Source organism: Cygnus olor, chromosome 1 (genome assembly GCF_009769625.2).
Source record: "Cygnus olor isolate bCygOlo1 chromosome 1, bCygOlo1.pri.v2, whole genome shotgun sequence".
Taxonomy (NCBI): domain Eukaryota; kingdom Metazoa; phylum Chordata; class Aves; order Anseriformes; family Anatidae; genus Cygnus; species Cygnus olor.
In genome coordinates, this window is record NC_049169.1 from 202,234,887 (window position 1) to 202,255,283 (window position 20,397).

General features: G+C 35.4%; 1 protein-coding gene across 1 annotated transcript in view; it reads right to left on the bottom strand.

Moving 5' to 3' along the window:
- Positions 1 to 20,397, bottom strand: part of DLG2 (discs large MAGUK scaffold protein 2) — a 1,015,643-nt gene that overhangs the window by 282,331 nt on the left and 712,915 nt on the right. Inside the window, 1 exon segment of the mRNA XM_040544402.1 lies at positions 16,008 to 16,177. Coding sequence (XP_040400336.1) covers positions 16,008 to 16,177 — 170 coding nt within the window.

Here is a 20,397-nt window from a genome sequence, read left to right on the forward strand (position 1 = left end):
ATTTTAGATTAGGGCAGCCATCATCTGGCTGGCTGCTTCTGTGAAAGGATCATTTACATCTTGCAGGGAACAGTGTTTTAAACACAGCATAAGTGACTGTGCTGTGTTGAATGTCATATGAATGGACTGTTAAAGGCTATCCTCTCTCTTTTTCTCATTCTATTTGTTTCTGCATTAGCAGCATGTTTCTTGACAGGGATTTGGGAGGGGGGTGCTTTGTTCCATCCTCACCACTATCCTTTAATTCAGTGGAAAAATCAGCTGGAAAAATCTGATCAAAGACGAAGCAGTGAGCTGTCCTAATTGGCAGCAGACAGCCAGGAGGGGGGTTGCAGCATGCGTTTTTAAGATTGTAATATGCTGACCTAGAGCCTCACTACTGCCAAAAGAAGTGACTCTGCTCTCCTCCCTGCCTTTGGCCACACTTCCCTACTGCATGCCTTGTACCAGCCGTGAAAATTTTCTAGGCAAATAGATTAGCAGCTGAAAAATGGCACAAAACCCAAGACAAACTGATCTGAATCACAGACCAGGTACTTATTCACCAACACCTACAGAGGCGGCAGCAGAGGCTGGCAGCAGAGGACAGTGTTGGCCCCCAAGTCCTTTTTCCTGGCAACACAGCTTTCCACAGGGCACATTAGGAAAGTTGTGACTGCTGTGGAGTGCAGGCAAATTAAACCTGGGGGATGTGCTAAGAAGCAAAGATGCAGGAACAGAAGATGGAGACAGGAGGACAGAAACAGCTGTTTAGACTAGCAGAGCACAGAGAAAATTTCAGTGAAAATATGCCATTAGAGCCTGAGGCCTACTGGGAGGAAAGAGAACAATAAAACTGCTCTCTTTATCTTGAGAGAGAGAAAGAGAAGTTAGCAATCACAGGTTTGTAATGCTCCTGAGAACTAAAACAGATCTGATATCGTTATAAGTGAAGAAAAAGGTGAAATAGTGATGCTTATTCAATATTTCTCCAGTTTTTGCTCTGGCAGATATACTGGTACGTGAACCTTTCCTGACTAGAGAATGAAACATAAAACCTTTAACTCATCCTTTCAGGAGAAGCACTGGGCTCAAGAAAGCTGGATTTAACCACCTTTTGTTGCCCTGATAAAATGGCATTTAATTCAGGGAGTATTTGTGCACATGTTTGAAAGCGGTGGGAAACCTTGGTTTTACCTTACACAAGTTTTTAACATAATTAGACTCCTTACCATAAATATGTTTTTGAGTTGTATTTATTTTAACTGCATCCCCTGTTCAAAATGTTCTTTTCCCTCAAGATGTATCTCATAATCAGCTCTTTAAGGTTTTCAATTTGAGGCAGAAGTATCTGGAAATGGGATCAGCATGGCGGGGCTGGATCTCACTGGTGTAAAACCTAGAGAAATTCCTTTTCCCTGACCTTCTCCTCTCTCCTCCAGACAATTTATATGAAATCTTGAAGGTTTTTTTCACCTTCTTCTTGGCTATTAAATTTCACTTGATTCTATTTTTTACTTTTTTTTAATGCAAGTCAATTCCAGGATGTAACTTTTGGACCTAAGAAATAAAAATCATATCTCATGGATTCTCTGCAGGCAGTTACGCAAACCTGGAATGCACTGACGAGATCCAAAAATCTGCTATTGCTTTAACAATACATATTCACTTGGGATCAAACTGTGAAATAAAGTTCACTTTCTACGCACAAGGAATACCAGTTGTTTCAACCAAATCTGTGCTGACAGTCAATCATAGTTTGGCTGTCATTAACAAATAGTACCTACATCATTTTCAGCTTAGTTTACTATGAATTACTGCAATTACTGACAGCAGCACGAATTATTTCACCTGCTAATAATGCTAAATGAAAAGCACTTGATCCTGTAGGTGTGGAAACCAAGATATGTTTTAAAGTAGTCATTACTTTTTCTTTTTTTTTTTTTCTTTTTTTAAATCATGGTACTATGTAAAGCTGTGCTTTTCTCACCATTGTTTTCAGATCAAGATTCAGTCTTGAAACATTAAATAATTATTCTAATTCACACACACACACACAAAATATTTGCTATGTGTAACATTATATATTAATATATATAATAATAATATATCCGAGTACAGCTAGGTCACTACTTTCTAAGTTGGATGGCTGTTCTAGCCAAATATTTAATAAGTCTTCACCAATTAAATGGAGAAAGAAGAAGCATTCTGTCAGGTTGGGATTTGTTTAACAACCATAAATGTCAGGGAGAGACTCAACAGTTTCTTTTGTTCATCCTCCATTCAAAGAGGGGAATTTAGCATTTATCTTCTTATCCCTGTTGCAAAGCTGAACAGAAATACTTTCTTGAAAAGCTCTCTGCCAATTATATTGAAGCTTGAAAACACAAAATGAAATCAAAGTTCATCTTGTAGCTTCTTATCTATTCGCAATCAACCCATAAATAAGCCATCATCCATTCAGTTCCTTCCTCTTTAAAAATACAGAGAGAAATCAAGACACAAATTCACAAGGTTTTTTTTTTGTTTGTTTTGTTTTTTTTTAATGTAAGGCAATTTACAGAGCCCTGCTGTTAAAAATTTACAATTACATAGATGATACAGAAAAAGAAAAGACATGGTGCTTACTGAACTATACTAATAAGGTGAAGGCATGCTGAAAACAGATTCATAAGTCATTGGTCTTTGCTTTGACAATTCTTTTCTCTCTGAAACTATACTTTAGTCCCTTAGTTCTGTTTATCAATGATATTTTCTTGCAGCACACTTAAGAAAGTGAAACAAAAAATGCTTTATTTGCCAGTGAGAAGCATCCTCTATTCTCATAGAGTAAAATCAGACACTTGTGTCTCCTCAGAAATTATGTTAAATGTTTGCTGAGGGAGTTATATACTCTTATACATAACTAGAAACTTAACATGAACCCATATTTGAAATCTGTATTCAGAAGTACAGATCTTTCCAGACAGGTCCCTGAGCACATAAGATTTTCTAAGAGCTTGTGCTTAACAGTGTGGAGACTCAGACTATAACACTTTAATGTGATCGTTTCAGGCTGGGTTACACTACAGGTTTTCTCTGAATAAGGGTTTTCCTGACACTTTTTATCAGAGAACTTCATTAGATACATTAAAACACAAGACCCTGCTATTAGTCCCCCGAGGGGTCTATCACAGGGTGTTAACATGGTCTTTGCATCAGCTATTTCAATTAATAACAGTGCCTGAATCTCCCTGCAATGCCAGAGGTAGGGTGTAGGTGTAGGTGTCCGGGAATGGCATACACAGCTTCCCTGATGAAAAGCGAAACCCTGGGGAAAAGAATGAATGCGCTGATGTGTTGATTTATTCCTAGACCACTTCTTGGCCACCCCTTGGAAATTTTAGGCAGTTCTTTGGATGAGAAGACTCATCCTAGTGAGACCCACAGATGCATAACCCAGAGCCTAAAAGTTCGATTTTAGATATAAAGAAACGCAGCTTTGCTTACAGATGGAGAAAAGTGTTTTATTTGCAGTCAAGACTCAGCGTTAAAAGCTTTAGCACAGTCCAAAGCAAAGGAGTCCTGGACGGCCTCCAAATACTGAAGCCTGCTGTGAGAACAGCCTTTGACAAAGAACCAGCCATATACCTGACCAAGGTGTTTGTAAGGAGCGTGATCCTGACTTGAGCAACAGAAAAGTTGAAAAGCAGAGAAACCCTAGCCTGATGTGAGTGAAAAAAATGAAGGCTGAGACTATAGTTTACCTGTTGCACTATTCATTAATAGTTTCACATGTGAAGAAGTTTCTTTTCTAAAATTGTTTTATTGCTCCTAGCCACAATTAAAGAAAGAAAGAGGAAAATCAAAAACACTAAATTACAGTTGACAACTGGCACACGAATTGTGTGTGTTTTTTGCCTGGAAGACACCCTCTTTATTTCTGCAGGTACGGGACTTTAATAGCCCTATGCCTACTGTTTATCTTCATACTGTAGTGAAAAGAGAAAATTTTGTTATGATCACAGAGTCTTGGGGCTGGAAGAGACTCAACGGTCATTTATTCTGTCTCCTTGGCCCAAGGCAGAATCAACGACAGTTGCACCGTGTCTGACAAATGGCTGTTCAGCACACCTGGATATTTCTACTGCTAGGGACTTGGTGACCTGCCTGGTAATATATCATATCACAATCCTCATTTGTCCTAAAATACAGTCAGTCTTGCTTATCGTAATTTGTCTACTAAGCTTTGTTCCACACCCTCCCTAGGGGGCACATAGAGCAAACTCACTCTTCAAAGATGTGCTGCAAAGCAAGAAGATTGCTATCAGGGGCCCATAAGCCCCTTCTAACTCTTTGGTATTTCACATAAATGACTTTAGATCACTCGTTCTTTCCTTGTAGGACAGGCTTTCTAAATCTCTGATCATTTTTACTGCTTTCCCCTGGAGTCCTTCCAGCTGGTCCACACCTTTCTTGAAGTGGAAAGCTCAAAGGCTGAGTTCTCCAGCTCAGTCTTTACCTGTGAAGGATGAAAGGATTTCTCACGTCTTATAAATCATACCTCAATTTATAAATCTCAGTATAGTGTTTGAATGTTTTATCGCAGCACGATGTGTAAAAGACAAGATGCTACAGCTAACAAAGTCTTACATTCTTTTTTTCAGGAGTCCTGTCCTGACAGTTTTCTGTTAAGCACTGTTTATTACGTTATTTGATTATTTCTGCTGAAAATACCATGCATTTGTCCCTGCCGTTACACCTTGGTTTTTTTGTTTGTTTGTTTTGTTTTTTTCTTTTTTTCCTGACCACTTCCAGTGTTAAACCCTCTCAGCACATGGTGTTATCTGAGAAAAATGTGAAAGAGTTGCAAAAGAGGAGTATGACATCCTCTGGTAACATTACTCTTCAAACTTTTTCTAGGTGCTTGAGAAAAGATTTACTACTTCCTCTGGCATTCTGAGATTCTGAAAGCAAACTGATGGCTTTATATACCCATCACTTTCCTTGTTCACTTCAGTGAAAAATATGTTTTCTGTTTGCTCTTCCCAGTTTTTCCCTTTGCCTTCTCTACACAAGTGTTTAAAAACAACCCCTGTTAGCACTGATTTCATCAGTCACATCTGAGTGGTCTGGGATCAAGATCTTCAGGGCCTGCAAAGTGTTAAAATATCAGACATCTTTATGTGCTGTCTGGTCTGCTGCTTCTTCATTTGAGGTTGAGGTCTTGCCCCTCTGTCACTGGTTTTAATCATGATAGCAATCTTATCACAGATGACCTTTTTGTGAAAATTGATACCAGCAAAATAGCAGGCACCTTTTATATTTTCCCTCAAAAGCACCTGTCATCTCAGCATTCTCTAACTACAAAGCACATCTCTAAATTACAATCATTTACACCACATTTCAAAAAGGATGTGATTTGCTATTATAGAATTTATCAGTATTAGTTTGAAATAACTTTCAGAAATTTTGGCTATAGCACTAGACAATTATTAGAATTTAGAAACAATGCACATCCTACCTACAGACTATTGGTAAGATTCACAACTACCCTACTACTTACACTGAGTTCATTTTTTGATTATAGTACAGGAAACATAAACATGCCTACACTAAACTTTACTAAATTATTTACTGTAACTTTATGCTTCCTTATTTCAGTTTTCTCTATTGGAGTGGCTAATATGCCATTCTATTCTTTTCATAAGACATCTTAAGCACTGTTTTGCATAACAAATAAAACAAAGCAAAGAATAAAGCCAGAACACACTTTAGGGGAAAAAAAAAAAAAGTCTATTACATCCTTATTTGCAAATATCTCTTTCCAAAATAAAAACTTCAAGCATGCCCTGAAGATATTGTTCTTTTAGCTTACACAACATATCTTTTATCATATCCCAAAGACTCATTTTTGTCATTATGCCCTATTTTACATTCTCTTCAGCTCTAAGATCTTGCTTTACAACTGTTTCTTCCTATCAAAGGAAACAATCGGACAAAATTATTTCTAAGGAATCCATGAGCAGGCTTCTTATTTGTTCATAGAAATCACTACTGAAAATTCAGAAGCCAATATCCCAGGTACTGAACCTGGATTCATGCTCTTGGAATACTTTGGATATGTATTTCTTGTTCCACTGTAAGTTGCCTCCACATATATATTTTGCTATTGTAACCTCTCAGTTGTGCATTTGTCTTAAAAAATAGAAACTAAAGGCAGAAGCATTAAGTAGTCTTCTTGCCTTTCTTGTATAGGGTTAAAGTCAGACAAAAATGTTCTCTGGAAGAGGTCACAGGATTTATTTTTTTTTGGTCTTTCAGACACCAAATGTTTTGTATTAAGAAAAACTTATCACCCTGTCATTGTCCCAAGTGGCAGAAAAGATCTTAAATGAGTCTCTGCAAGCAAAGAAAAAGAAGTGATACTCTCACGAACTGCACGGCTTTAACAGCTCACTTGAAAGAACAGTTGAAGAGCAGCTGTGTGTGTGCCAGTGATCACAAGCCTTTGGCAAAGCAAAAATGAACTTTGCTTCTGCAATAAGCCTGATCTCAGTGTATCTGCAATACAGAAACCTCTGCAAATCAGTTGCCTTTGTACATGTGACTGATGCAACATGCAGTACCATAATTTTTGTGCACTGGAGTCCCAGAGTTTTTTGTCCCATACCTTAGGATGACACAGCTGTAAAGTAGAGTCAACTGCAGAGACCATATGTTTCATAGCAAAATGCAAAGAATCTTCTTTCATCCAAACTACAAGAAAGACTGTTATTTCTAGGAATACTACTATGATATTTAAAGAAACAGAACAAACAAACAAACAAACAAACAAACCCTAACTGATGGAGGAAAAGCAGTTTTCCCTATAGTGTTCTAGCTTTAACTTACTATTTGCTTTTTTTTTTTTTTTAGACAATTAGACCAACACCTTTGGAAATTTCTTTTTTTTTTCCATGTGTTTATATCTGGTTGCTACTTTTTAGCTGCCACCTAGAAAGAAACCAAGTTGCATTCTTTCTTCTGTTTTCATTATGGCTGTCTATAATTATAGACAAGCTTCAGAATACTGAAAGCAAAATGAGGGTGACAGACCTGCAGAAATGACTTGGATATAGTATGGGGAATAGACAGATGAATGACTATTTGCAATTAATCACTTTGGCATCTGGCTTCTGACTAATCCAGCTACTCCCTTCAGAGATGCTTTAATATACTTCCTTTTTTTTTTTCAGCTGGTGGAAACAAAATAATATAAAAAATCTTGAATATTTTTTAAAAATAAGCTGCAAGTTGATATTTTATTTACTGTATAAGTCCAATCTGTAAAGCTTGACTCATCTTTGTCACTCTACCACCATCAAAATCTCTGAGGCCTATCTCAGAAGACTTAAAATACTGTCTGTCTATGCTTAGAATTCAAAAAAAAAAAAAAAAAAAAAGGGAAAGAAAGAAAAAAAATGAATAGATACAACTCCCCAAGTCATAAAAATTTAATTCAATACAATTTATTCTTCTGAAGGTGCCTTTCATGGCACTGCAATAATTTGCTGATTCATGTTGTCTTCCAGACAGCAGATTTCTTGAGAAAGATCTGGACATCTAAAAAACTATCAAGAAGACAGAAGTTGCTATGTAGATAATTAACTGAACAATAAAGGATGAAATCACTGCTCTGTAATTTCACCTGGTTAATTTGCACTTTTGGCCTTATATTCAAGAAAGGAGGAAGCTCTGCAAAGAAGCAGCCATAAAGATTCTCAGACTCCTCAGTTGCAAGTGACAGATGTCATGTCAATAAACTTACTCTACAAAGGGTGCTAAGGTCTTAATGTATCTTCTGTTGCATCAGGATGTCACATCAGGCTCAGGGCAATTGCTGTCATATAATTGTTTATTTATTAAAGTGCTGAAAGATCAAGCATAATCATTCCCTAAAACTCACCTGAGGAATTTAAAACAAAGAACATACAGGTGGTGAAAAAAGCCCAAGAAAACTGCCACTCCTTAAACAATTCTCACTCCTCCACTAAGAAAACAGAGAAAAGATACTGGCCTTCTGTCTACAGAAGAACTTCTTTCCACACCCAGCCCAGTAGTTTAGCAAATGACGCCGTTATCCTTCCTCATCTTTTGATTTATTGTGTATCTGGAAATACTGATGAGATAATTAACATTCTGCTGTACTGTCTGATGCATCTCCTCCCTTTCTCTTGATGGCCTGATGAAAACAGTGATGGCAAACATAATGAAAGGGATCTTCTCTAACTCCCTTTTAACTCTTACACAGCATTCTAGAGTGGAGAGGGAAATGATGAAAATATTCCCTGACCCATAAATTCTTAGTCTACAGGAAAAAATGACTACAGACATTGCAAAATTATGAGACCTGCTCTAATTACATTACATTTGGTAAGTAAAAAAAAAAAAAAAAATGGAAACAGAGAAGAAGTTGGGAAATATTAATTGGGAATTTGTGTAGCACTTGCCATAGACAAAAACAAACAAACAAAGCGTTTAGTGGTAGAGAAAAGTCCTCAGGATTTCTAAAAATAACAGAGTGAAAAATGCAGTGGCATCAAAAAACACCCCAAAGCTCAGATGCCAAAGTTTCCCAGAGACAAAAGATTTTGCCACAGACAAAAAGATTTTGTGAGGAATTTTCTAGCAGCGCCCCAGTAAGTTCCTAGTGATCAGTATGCAGCTGGGAAAGCCATTTAGTAAGGAACTCACTTTGAAGCACTTCCACAAGTACAGGATACATTGAACAAAACTTATTTTTCAAATGGTCTGCTCTACCTTCACACAGAAGAAAGCCATACAAGCAAAACCCGGAGACGCATCCGTAACTATGTTGATGATCCAAGAGCTGAGCACAGAAATTAAGTGCATCTTTCCTCTGTATGGGCAAAGACAAGAAAGCAACATCCTCCTTCCCTCAGCTTTCCTGCTTGAGGTTACAGAGTTAAAATGGCTAAGGTGTCAAGAGCTGTGTTCAGGGCAGTCTCATAACTCCTGCTAACTCCTCTTGATTCTCAGCAAAGGCCATAAAAGTAACTTTGACTGCAACAAAAGGGTTGACAACATGTCAGAGAAAATGAGGTCATACAGCTGCACTGTATTACGTGTTGTATATAGCCGGAGCTGATGAAAATATCAAGGCAATTGGATAGTAATACAAAATTCCTACCTAACTCAGAAAGGACAAGTACAGAAGATTTTGTCAGTTGAAATGTCAATCAGCACTTAGCCCCAAACATGGCTGAATTTGGTCTGATGTGACAACTGTTTGATACAACCATTTTCTGCAATTTAATTGCAATTTTAACAACCAACACAAAAGATATACTTTTTTTTTTTTTTTTTTTTTTTTTTCCCTCCACTGAAGACAAAATGAAGCTAGCCAAAGCTGCTTTTTCTTCAAACAAAATCTTAAGCTTTTTGGCATCTGAGCCTACCTGCACATCTTTCTTTCCCAGTGCTGCCGTTTTTGCTCTACTGCAGGCACAGTTCATTAAGATGAATCGTATTCTGCTGAAGCTGTCTCATCAGTAAGTATTGCTGAAGCAATTTAGTAATGATCTTAATGCGCAGTGCTGGATTTTTACAGCCATCTCAATTGGCTATTAAAATACAGCACTGCACTTTGAAATTGCTACTGCACCACTTCAGAAATTGTTAGCATGATGGAGTTGCGGAAAGTACTGTTCATTTCAGTAGAAACTTCCCTCGTTATGAATGATTTCTGGAAACCGATACTTAAAATCTACTATAAGATGGGGTGTGCATTTTGCATATTAACCCAAAAGTCTTAGAACTACTTGGAGAGTTTTTAAGAATTGAATGGTTTTGAGGGAAAAAACAAGACAAACAAAATATGTATATATAAAACTGCTGCATAGTCTTCCAAGTCATTTTGCTCACTCCTTTATTGAAAATGGAAAATGAAAGGAAAACACAAAAAAGTAAGTCACAATTATGACAATATAAGATTCCAAACAAGTGACACCCTGCAGCTTGTAGGATACCTCTAATTTTTAAATGGTGAGACAACCCACCAGATGGGTGGCATTTAAATTCTATTTCCTTGCTGATGGAGAAAGCCATTACTTTGTCAATTAACTACTTAGCTCCAAAGATAGTTGAATTTGGTCTGTCATGACAACAGTTTGATACCACCATTGTCTGCCATTTAACTGCAATTCTAACAAACAACACATCAGATTTACTTTCTTTTTCCACTGAAGACAAAAAGAAGCTAGCCAAAGCCTGAAAAACTAGAACACAAGTGCCACTCTAATGACTATTATTATGTGAAATTACACTAAATAAACACTACTTTTCTTCAGGAATGAAGGAGCCACTCCACACTGAATGGTTTTTAAGAAATATTTCATATGTGGTAATTTATACAAGCGAGATGGCAAGTCTGTAGTGACCAAAGGCACATAAATATTTTATCTGTGCCATAAAGCAGAATATGATAATAGCAGCTATATGCAGATATCATCACTTAAATTAAAGAATGAGATCCTGAGTCTGAGAAATACGAAGGTGCAGATATAACCTGCCATTTTTTCTCCATCAGGCATTGGCAGCATTAATATATCAAAGTATTTTTTAAAAACAGCAAAAGCTTTTATGGCATTATCACAAAGCTTTCTAATTTTATGAGTTTCAAGAGAATACCATATTCACGTGATAAACTATGCAGATACTCACATGTTCTTATATGAGACAATCCTAGCCTGCAGGGAAACTATGTCTTTTAGAGATGTTAACTTATAAATGATGATTTTGAATTACTTTCTTAAAATTGGAAAATTATATATTAGTGCTTGATGGAGCACTTTCTGCTGATTGGATGAAATGCAGGTCCCTTCAAGCAAAGACATTTCACAAAAAAATGGTATTTTACTTTAGTTGTAGTGTCTTTTCTATTCATACCTGTGGTAAGTGATAGTGCATTACAGTAATATGAAGTGAAGCACATAAATTAGAGTTGAGAATCTAAGCAGTTTGTTAAATCTACGTTTGGGAATATTTGCCTGCTTTCACATTTTTCTACAGCTCTCTTTTTTAAGTTTCTCTATTTTACACTGTTTTAGATCAGGATTCATGAAAAAGCCTACAGCACGGAAGGGAAACATTGAAAAACAGAAGTGAATTCACAGTTGATGAGATCATAAGACTGAAATTTTTAAAAGACTATAAGAAAAGACTTCTAGCTAATGTAAAAAAAATGCTGAAAACACTTTGGAAATATTAAGACATTTCTTAGCATGAAATTTAAAAGGTTTTGGAAGTTTCAAGCAAATTAACATAATATTTACCTAACTTGCCATACAACCCCCCTCTCCCCAAATGCTAAGGATTGCTGGGTAGTATTATTGTCCAGTAAATTAGAAAAAAATAGGCCAGTATAAAAGTGGGAGAGAGCCATACTAATAAAGATATACATATCATCATCGGTCTGAAGGAAGCTTTTGCAAACAGTTGTCAAACAGCAAGACTGGAAAGTTCTCAGTGTTCTCTGGAATTGGGAAGGAGATAATTGGGGTTCATTGTTTGCAAAAGCTGCCTCTTTCATTTTAAGAGTTGTAACTATTACCTGAGATAAAAAGCTAACCTTTGCCTTTGCTTTAGTAGATAAAATAATAGGTTTTCTCCTTTCCTTATTGGGATCAGAAATTGTAAACATAAAAACAAACAAACAAACAAACAAACAAAAACACTCTATTCTGCTGCCCTGAATTGAACACTTCTTTTTTAGAAGACAGTCTTAGCAGAAATTTCAGAAATATGCATACTTCTACCAAACTTTCGGGACTATTTCAGTTGTCACTGCAAGCTGGATGCTATCTATGCAACAGAGTAGAAGCTTTTCCCACAAAGGCCATCAATCCAAACAAAAATACAACTCAACTTCTATGAAACAAGTACAAACTTCTGGAGTAGAGAACATTTCAGTGACAATTAAAAGTAAATCTGCAGTGAAATCATACCTTATACTGATGGTGAAAATCTCTGCATCTTCTCAAATTTCGGTAACTAAGCAATGGGTTAAAAAATATACTACTTAAAGCATACTGATTCTTTTCCTAGTATAGTAGGAAAGCTTCATTACTACGCAGTGACTTTATTCTTTGTCATCAAGAATAAAACAAATAGCTATGTGAAAAGGAAATCTCCCACGTGTTGCACAGTCGCTTCAGGCCAGCACAGCAAAACAATGAAATGGAAACTCTGGAACTGGTTATGCCCAATGACTTCATCTAACATTTAGATGAATTTGCATAATTAAAAAAATACATGCATATAAAGCCCTTTGTATTCATCCCATCCTATTTCTGAGTATTTTATTGAGATGCCCAATTTAGGAGCTTAAACTTGGCTGACTAAGACTTCTTCTTTAAGAAATTAAATAAGATAAGGAGAATAGCCATCCACAGAGAGATAGAGAACTGGGCTAACAGATGTATTAATTTCTAATTTAGAGCTCCAAAACATACCAACATCCCAAGTGAGTTAAACAAAAGTCCCCAAACAGTCCTAATTCGGACAGCAGGAAAGAATAGAAAAATAAGTGCCCCAAAAATATCTTCCATTAGATGCCCAGAGCTGGGTTGGGTGAACCTGATCAAAATGTACCATTGGCTGAATTCACCAGGAATGCAAAAAAATGCATGTTTACAAAAACAGAAAAAGAGATGTAGCTGCTGATTGTTTCAGAGCCTTTCCATGCAAAATAGAGTGAATAAAACAGAAACTGTAGTCATCTCTGCAAGATTTTGATGCAGTTCAAACACTGAAAGGATAGTTACTATTGAATTATCATAGAGGATGAGAGAAATTAATCCTATTTCTCTATAATTTTATTCTCAAACCACCACAACTTCCAGATAGCAGAATAAGTTATCCTTTATATATATATATATATATTCCCTGGTATATAATAGAGCTTAAGATATCAGTTAGGTATCAATAGAATCATAGAACCACAGAATATCCTAAACTGGAAGGGACCCACAAAGATCATCGAGTCCAACTCCTGGCTGCTATAACCTGCAGAGAGTCCTGAGAGTGTCTGAAGTAAAACACCTACTGTTTATTAAATACTAAGCAAAGCCATCACAGTGAATCATTAAAATTGTATGTCTGACTGAAGAGACGTAAAGGAGGCATAGAAAAGACAATATCTCCCAAGCACACAAAAGACAGAAAGATCCTGCAATGATTCGTTAGCAATTAAGTTCCAGACACTGACTATAGACATCACCCAATATTATCAATCAGGTGTGGCACAACTGAATGCACAACTTTAAATATCTACATAGCTGCAGTTCTGTTTGACACCTCAGTTCTCTGTTGTGAAACTCATTTGTGTGTTCATTTATGTCTTTTCCAAAAAAATCGAGTGAAAGAGTTACATTGACTTTTATCACACATGATGCTTGGACAGCTTTTGTAAAGCAGCAGGAGCAATTGCACTCGGACCTCAATTTGAAAGGGCCCAAGTGCTTTACCACTTGCCAGCATATGGCCTTTCCCTTGCCATATGCCCAAAACCATTGCTACAAAATGCATACATAACTTCTTATGTTCAAAACAGATTTGCAAAATTAACCTTTGTCTTTTGTATGCTGGTTGTTGGCTAGAAAAACTAACATATATTAAAAAATATCCAACCTTTATGAACTCATAGCTTGTAATGCCCTTGTCCTGAATACCTCAGATGAAATTAAAAGGATATTTGTATGAAAAGCCTTGCAAATTTCCTTCTTTATCACCTTCAAGTGCTGAAAGATACGATCTACTACACAAAACTAGAAAAGCTAGTGATCCGCAAGTTTAAGTTTTTACTGGGGAGCGAAGAGTTGCGTTCATGTGGTAAATTCTCATTGCAGTGAAGGATGAACTCAGTAATTTACTGACAGAAGCAGACAGAAAAAGAAGCATCTGAAAAGATCTGCTGCTTCAAATTTAGTGCAAAACGGTTGCCTTGTCAAAAAACACATTCACCTTTCTTTGTGAATAAGCTTATGAGTAGGGAGGCAGGAGCTGGTGCATGGACTACCATGCAAAAAGTTGTTTTTTTTTTTTGCAAAAAACTATCTCATCAACTTTTTTTTTTCTAACCAAGTTTCCAGTTAACTTATATATATATAAGTTCATATAATATTAAAGTGAAAATTTAAAAAAGATATTTGGCTTAGCAATAAAATTCAGTATTTATAGCACATAACCGTAGTAAACTTCTTATTCATAAACACATGGCTACAAAATTGATGTTTGTAGCACTAAGCAGCAAAGCTTCTTTAGCTTATCATAAAAAGCATTTTTTTTTGTATCCTCTCTATTTTGTGGAAATAGATAAATATAAAAATAAGTACTTGCAGGCACACAATCAAAGCAAACATCTTGCAAGAAAGTTATTAATATATGATTGCCTTTCCTGTCCATTTCCACAATGCTGCTATAATTTGGTCATGGTGAATAACTTTTCTGTTTCATCACGATCTGAAAGGATATGTTAATTTTAGTTTAGTTAGCCTTAGGTTACTCAAAATGACTGTCATATCATATACTTAGTTTAATTCCAAAGCTTTAAAACCACTGCTGCCTGCACTAATATTCTGATTTCATACACACAGGAAGTCTCAACAAATATGCTTTTCTGTTAGAAAGACAGTTTAGCATTGTAATTGATGACAAGAATCCAGACTTTGAGGGTTTAGCTTAAGATGTATGTTTAAATCTACCATGCTGTTTGCCAAGAGTAGAGGATGATATTTAAGTCTCAGAGAGAACCATTATATACATAGAAGAGGTATAGTATAGAGGATATTGAAAACAGTGCATTGTCTCTGCTTACTATGAATGATTCTCAACAATTCTAAGTGTATTAGAAATAAAAAAATATTACTGGCATCAAAAACTACTTAGAAGTACACTGTAATATTTGTATGAGATGAAATGTAAAGGAAAGCACTGAAAAAAAACCCTACAGATTATTCAATGCAGACGAAACAGGTAGAATAATCTCATATGCATTAAATATATTGGACATGTGAATTCATTCATTTCATGTATATGCTATTAATTAAAGACTTGCTTAAGAAACAAAAGGCAAAAATCTACTGTCTGTTCATTCTGTTCTCATACACTGTGAAAAAAAAAAAAAATTTTCTTTGTCCAGAAATTAGATATAAAAGAAAAATAATGATCTAACAGCTAATAGCTGTAAGGAAATTTCAGGCAGGAAAACCAATAAAATTAAGTTTGTTAAAAAAATAACTTCTATAAATAATAATAATAAAAAAGCATAAAAGGAAAGGTGAAAAGAAAATATAAAATTTCACTTCAACAAATATTACTCAGATTCCTGTGAGATGCTTTACAATTTTTAATGATGCTACTAAAAATTTGTGTGTGGTTTTGTTGTTTGGTTTGTTGTGGGTTTTGTTTGTTTGTTTCTGTAGGCTGAAGGTTCTGTTAAAAGTGATAAAGGTGATTTAGACTAGGCAAGGCCTTCTCCTAGGCTTCCATAGAATTTTGTTGAAGGAAAAAATAAAATTCTTCTATTTATCTAGGTAAATTAGTAGTCCTTGTTCTGGAGATAACTGCAGGAGAAACCATCAACATGAAAACAGAAAGAGAGGTTGGATACCCATGAAATGTCCTTAATAAAGGGAGAATTCAGAAACTCTGCATCCAACATCAAAGGTCCAACACAGAGGAATTTTAGAAGAAATGTATCTGCTGTCAATAAAAGCATACTATTTCTGTGTCTTGCATTTATTCTGAAGGTAAGGAGCTATCTCTACAGCAAACATGAAATGAAACAAATCACGATTTCTTGAATTCTTTATATTCCAGAAATAGACCTTCAACAATGAATATAAGTTCTACCAATCTAAATTCACTGTATTTCAGTATTTGACAGGTCAACTAGTTAACCAATCGACAGAGTCGGGTCCTATTTGAGCTAAGAGAAAGGTCAAACATCAAGGTTAAAATGGATGTCTTTTTATGTTCATATTTACCTTTAGGTCCTTTGAACAACTTGATCTCTACCACGGTCTCCAGAATAGGTCTTCTTCGACGAACATACAATCGGACTATGGAGCCAGCCTCTTTTAGGGCCTCCACAGCTTTGCTGTGTGAGACTTCTGACACATCCACCTCATTCACTCGCAAGATGCAGTCATTGACCCTACACGAAAAACAAAGAATAACAGATACTAAATGCTTCAGCTGTTATTTTGGACTGAGCAAGGTTTTGTCAGTAGTGTTATAAAACAAAAAACACACCATTGGCAATTTTACCAGATGAAAATCTTCGTGCAGTATGCTAGATTAGCAACGAGATGGAAACAGAATGCATCTCTCCAAAAGACATCCTGGATTCAAACTACAGTCTACCTACACACCTACACCATACTCACCTACTCACCTACCACCCTCCATCATAAATTGGGGCTGGATCCACTGGAGTGGAAAAGAATACTAAACATCTTGGTTTTGCAGACTTTATTAAAAGACTTTTTACTAATATCATCTAGTTACAACATTCATGATGCATGCTTCTACTACTACTACCATTGCTCTTAAGGAAATAAGTTCATTTAATTTAATACAGAGAGATCAGTATTCATTAAAACACCTTCTTAAATCTTCCTAAATCTCTCTTACTTCTTCAGCAGAGCTAAAAATTCTTAAGTTATCGAAACACAAATGCTGTCCTACAAACAGCAATTTAAAAGAGAATATTTCATCCTAAATAACATGAGTAATTTCATTGAACATGAAAAATTTCATTGTTTATGTTTTCACCACAAAATGTGTCTCCAAGATCTGCTGTTTGGTAATAACATCTATTTTTTATAGAATACTAAAAAAATTCCCTCATTTTCTTATTTTTGGTTATTTGCTGAGGATTAGCTAATGTATTCACCCTCAAACAACCTAATGAGGTGGAGTAGTATTTTCCATATTTTACAGCTGAAAAGAAAATCTACACTTTGACAGCACTAAAACCATCTCCATAGTACCAGTCTAATGTCTTAACTACTGTGCCATCCTTTCTTTGCAAATGAGTGTAAGTAAGAAACGCAAATTCCAAGCAACTAGATGAACTTAAACTATACTGTTCTTATGTGATGAACTTTTACGATGAGATGCCTGTAAGTATTTTGGGTACTGAAGAAGAAGGTATATATAAATGAATGTGCTCTTTTGCATGTCTGAAAGGACAATCAGCAAAGAAAATATGGAATGCTAAAAATATTCTCGTTTTCGCTGTTTCTATACATAAAGACTGACCATGAAATACAACCCTTTACAGCAAAAGAACACTTGAGCTGGATATTGCTCAGGAGTCTTAGCACATGAAGAGAGAATGAATTGTTCACAAAAGATTATCTGAACTCTGAGAACTTAGAATGGATTTTTGTTATATTTGAGTGCTGCTGTTTTTGTTTAAAACAAAACAAAACAAAACAAAACAAACAAAAAAACCACTACTTGAAACCAAAGATTTTTTATGTTGTCAGCCTTTTGAAAGAACATTTACTGGGGGAAATATTGATAATATCCTCCAACTGACAATTGGTCTGGACGTGGAAAGGACAGAAAATTGAAACTCCTGACAAAAAGTGCTGTATTGCAAAGTTTCCAGTTTTTGTTCAACGACTGGGTTTCCTGCTTTCTGTCAATGCCAGAAGCATTCATGTGTAATTGTGTGGTTTGGCTGTCAAATTAATAAGTGGTCTAATATAAATTGCTTTTTTCTATTAAATAAATTACGAATGCATCCTGCTACTACTTCCTACTCAGATAGTAATTACGTCTAAACTGCTACTCTGTCTTTCTGTTAATACTGCCATATATCTGATTTTTGTCAAATTAGTGACTCTTATTGGCATAGTTAAAATACAGACTATACGAATGCTAATGAAGAAAACACAGGATCCTAGCCATTGGATAGTTCTGAAGATGATAAAGCAGGAAAAAAATATAAAAACACTAAAAAGAAGTGTTACATTTCTTTTGTTTCATACACTCTGTGCACTGCACTGATAAGTATTGATACTACTCAATAACCCTATATATCTACAACCTCTCACAAAGGTTCTATTGATGCCTCTGTAAAAAAAAAAAAAAAAAAAAAAAAGTCTTCCAGAAAAAGTCAACTAAGGACACGCAATTGTAACTTAACTTGCCAAAACCAGTAAGCCACACACATACTAAATAAAGCAAAAATAAAGCAAAGCCTTTGGAAAAGGACATTTACACTCCGACAGAAATCCCACCCTAGAATTACCTATTCCCTTAAAACTGTAAGACCATCGTTAATTAAAAATACTCAGATTAATAGTACTATTGTAGGATGAATGTAAGTGAGATAACACAAAGCTGCTCTGGTGATGGAAGTACTTCCTACAAAGTATTCTGTTTGTATACTAACTTTATCAGTGCAGATGTAACTCTGACACTAATCATCCTATTTAGTTTGCTATGATGAACCCACCTAGTGTGAGATATCCACCCATACCCTTCCAAAGCCATAACTCCATCACACACACAGGGTGAATGTTTTAGTTTCTGTAACTAAAAAAAAATATATATATATTGAAGAAAATACATGCACATGCATCTGAGCGTGCATGTGCATATATAAGTACCTATAGAATTCTTATGGTTTTAACACAATTTTTAATGGGCACACTGATGCAGCAATAGATCAACAGTGATCTCATTGGTCTACAAATATTCATTGAGAATATTCAGACCACTAAAACAGCAGGTCCACTGTGAAATGAAATAAAGGACATAAGCTGGTGAACTGATCTTAACCTTCTTTTTATTATTATTAATATAGACGCTCCAGAAGCTTTTTAAAATTTTGTACAATCCAGTTAAACAGTACAGTTTCTACCATACTCAAATTCTACTCTCTTAGTGATCTATAAATGCTGCAGCAGTATAAAACTAAAATAAAAATAGCAAAAAATACCTGTAAATCCAGCATCAGAAAATTCTTTTAGCTGTTGAAGTGTAAGGTCTTACCACTTAGAGGCTATAATTTTGCTCTTGTGAACAGCCCTCCAGTGTATTTTCCCAGTTTCATTGAGATGTTCATGTAAAAACTATATGGCAAAAATATATTTCTTTTGTTGATACATGAACTCCCTTCCCAATTTATCTTAAAATCTTCCCAAGGTGGGTATACACTGTCTGTGCAAGTTAGTTTCAGGCCCACCTTCAGACGTGTTGAACAAAAGATCTGGCCCATAATCCAAATATAGTAATACACAAGTCCAAAAAAAAAAAAAAAAAAGAGATCCCTATACCAATAACTATATTCGTTCCACAAAATCTTCAAGTTGGAGGAAATTGTTCCAACAAATCTCGTTTCCACAACAAGAGATTTTTTAATACTAAAGCATTTACCTAATAGAATCAGTACTTTTAAATTATTGCCACTCTACTTAACACCGTTGAGAAAGGAAATATGTTCATATGGTTACTTTTTAAGATACATACAGTAAAAAAAGTAAAACTTTCTAATGAAAAAAGTAGAAAAGGAAGTTGTATTCTAAGCTATGTCTAATGAGTTTTGCAACAATTAAAAAATATATATATATTTTTAAATTCTGAACAAAAACTGTTAAAAATAGTCTTAAAATGTAGAACTTTAATTGCTAAGGCTTAATAATACAGTCTCAGCATCTGCTGATGCTATGGGTTCACAGAGTTCTTGGCTAAATTTACTCATGTTTCTTTGAAAAGCAACATGCGATTGGAAGTATTTTGGAAACTGCATGTACCAGGTTGAAAAAGAATGAAAATATGTTGCACCGTAACTTAAAAGAACATAAGCCTAGAAACAATGTTCATGGTATTGTTTCCTTGAAAAAAGAGGGACTACATATCTCAGTTCAGCAAAACATAGAAGTCTCTGATTTAATTTTGAAGTACAAGTAATCTTATTTCTATTTTAGCCAAAATACTCAAATTGGGACTCGCATTATGCATATACTTCAATCTATTCAAGTCACCCATGCAGGTAACTGCTAAGTTAAAATTAAGCGAGGCAGCTCGTCCCATAGCATGCTGGCTCATCTAAATACTGTTACAAAATGGATATATTCTACAAGAATTTGTAGAATAATTCAGATATGAAGAACTCTGGCTCACAAAATACAGAACACAGTGCATGCTACAACCATGTCAAGACAGTTACAACTGATGCAAGAAATATGAGAGAGATTTTGCCTTTTAGGACAGGGTCAGGGATGCAGAGGTTTACCAGTAGCTGTTGCTATGTTCAACACAAATGAGTGGTTGGATTAATTACAAAAAAAATACTATGCTTTAAGGGCTTCTACCAACTTTGTTCTAAACCTGACTACCTTCATCTGAGTTTTCTGA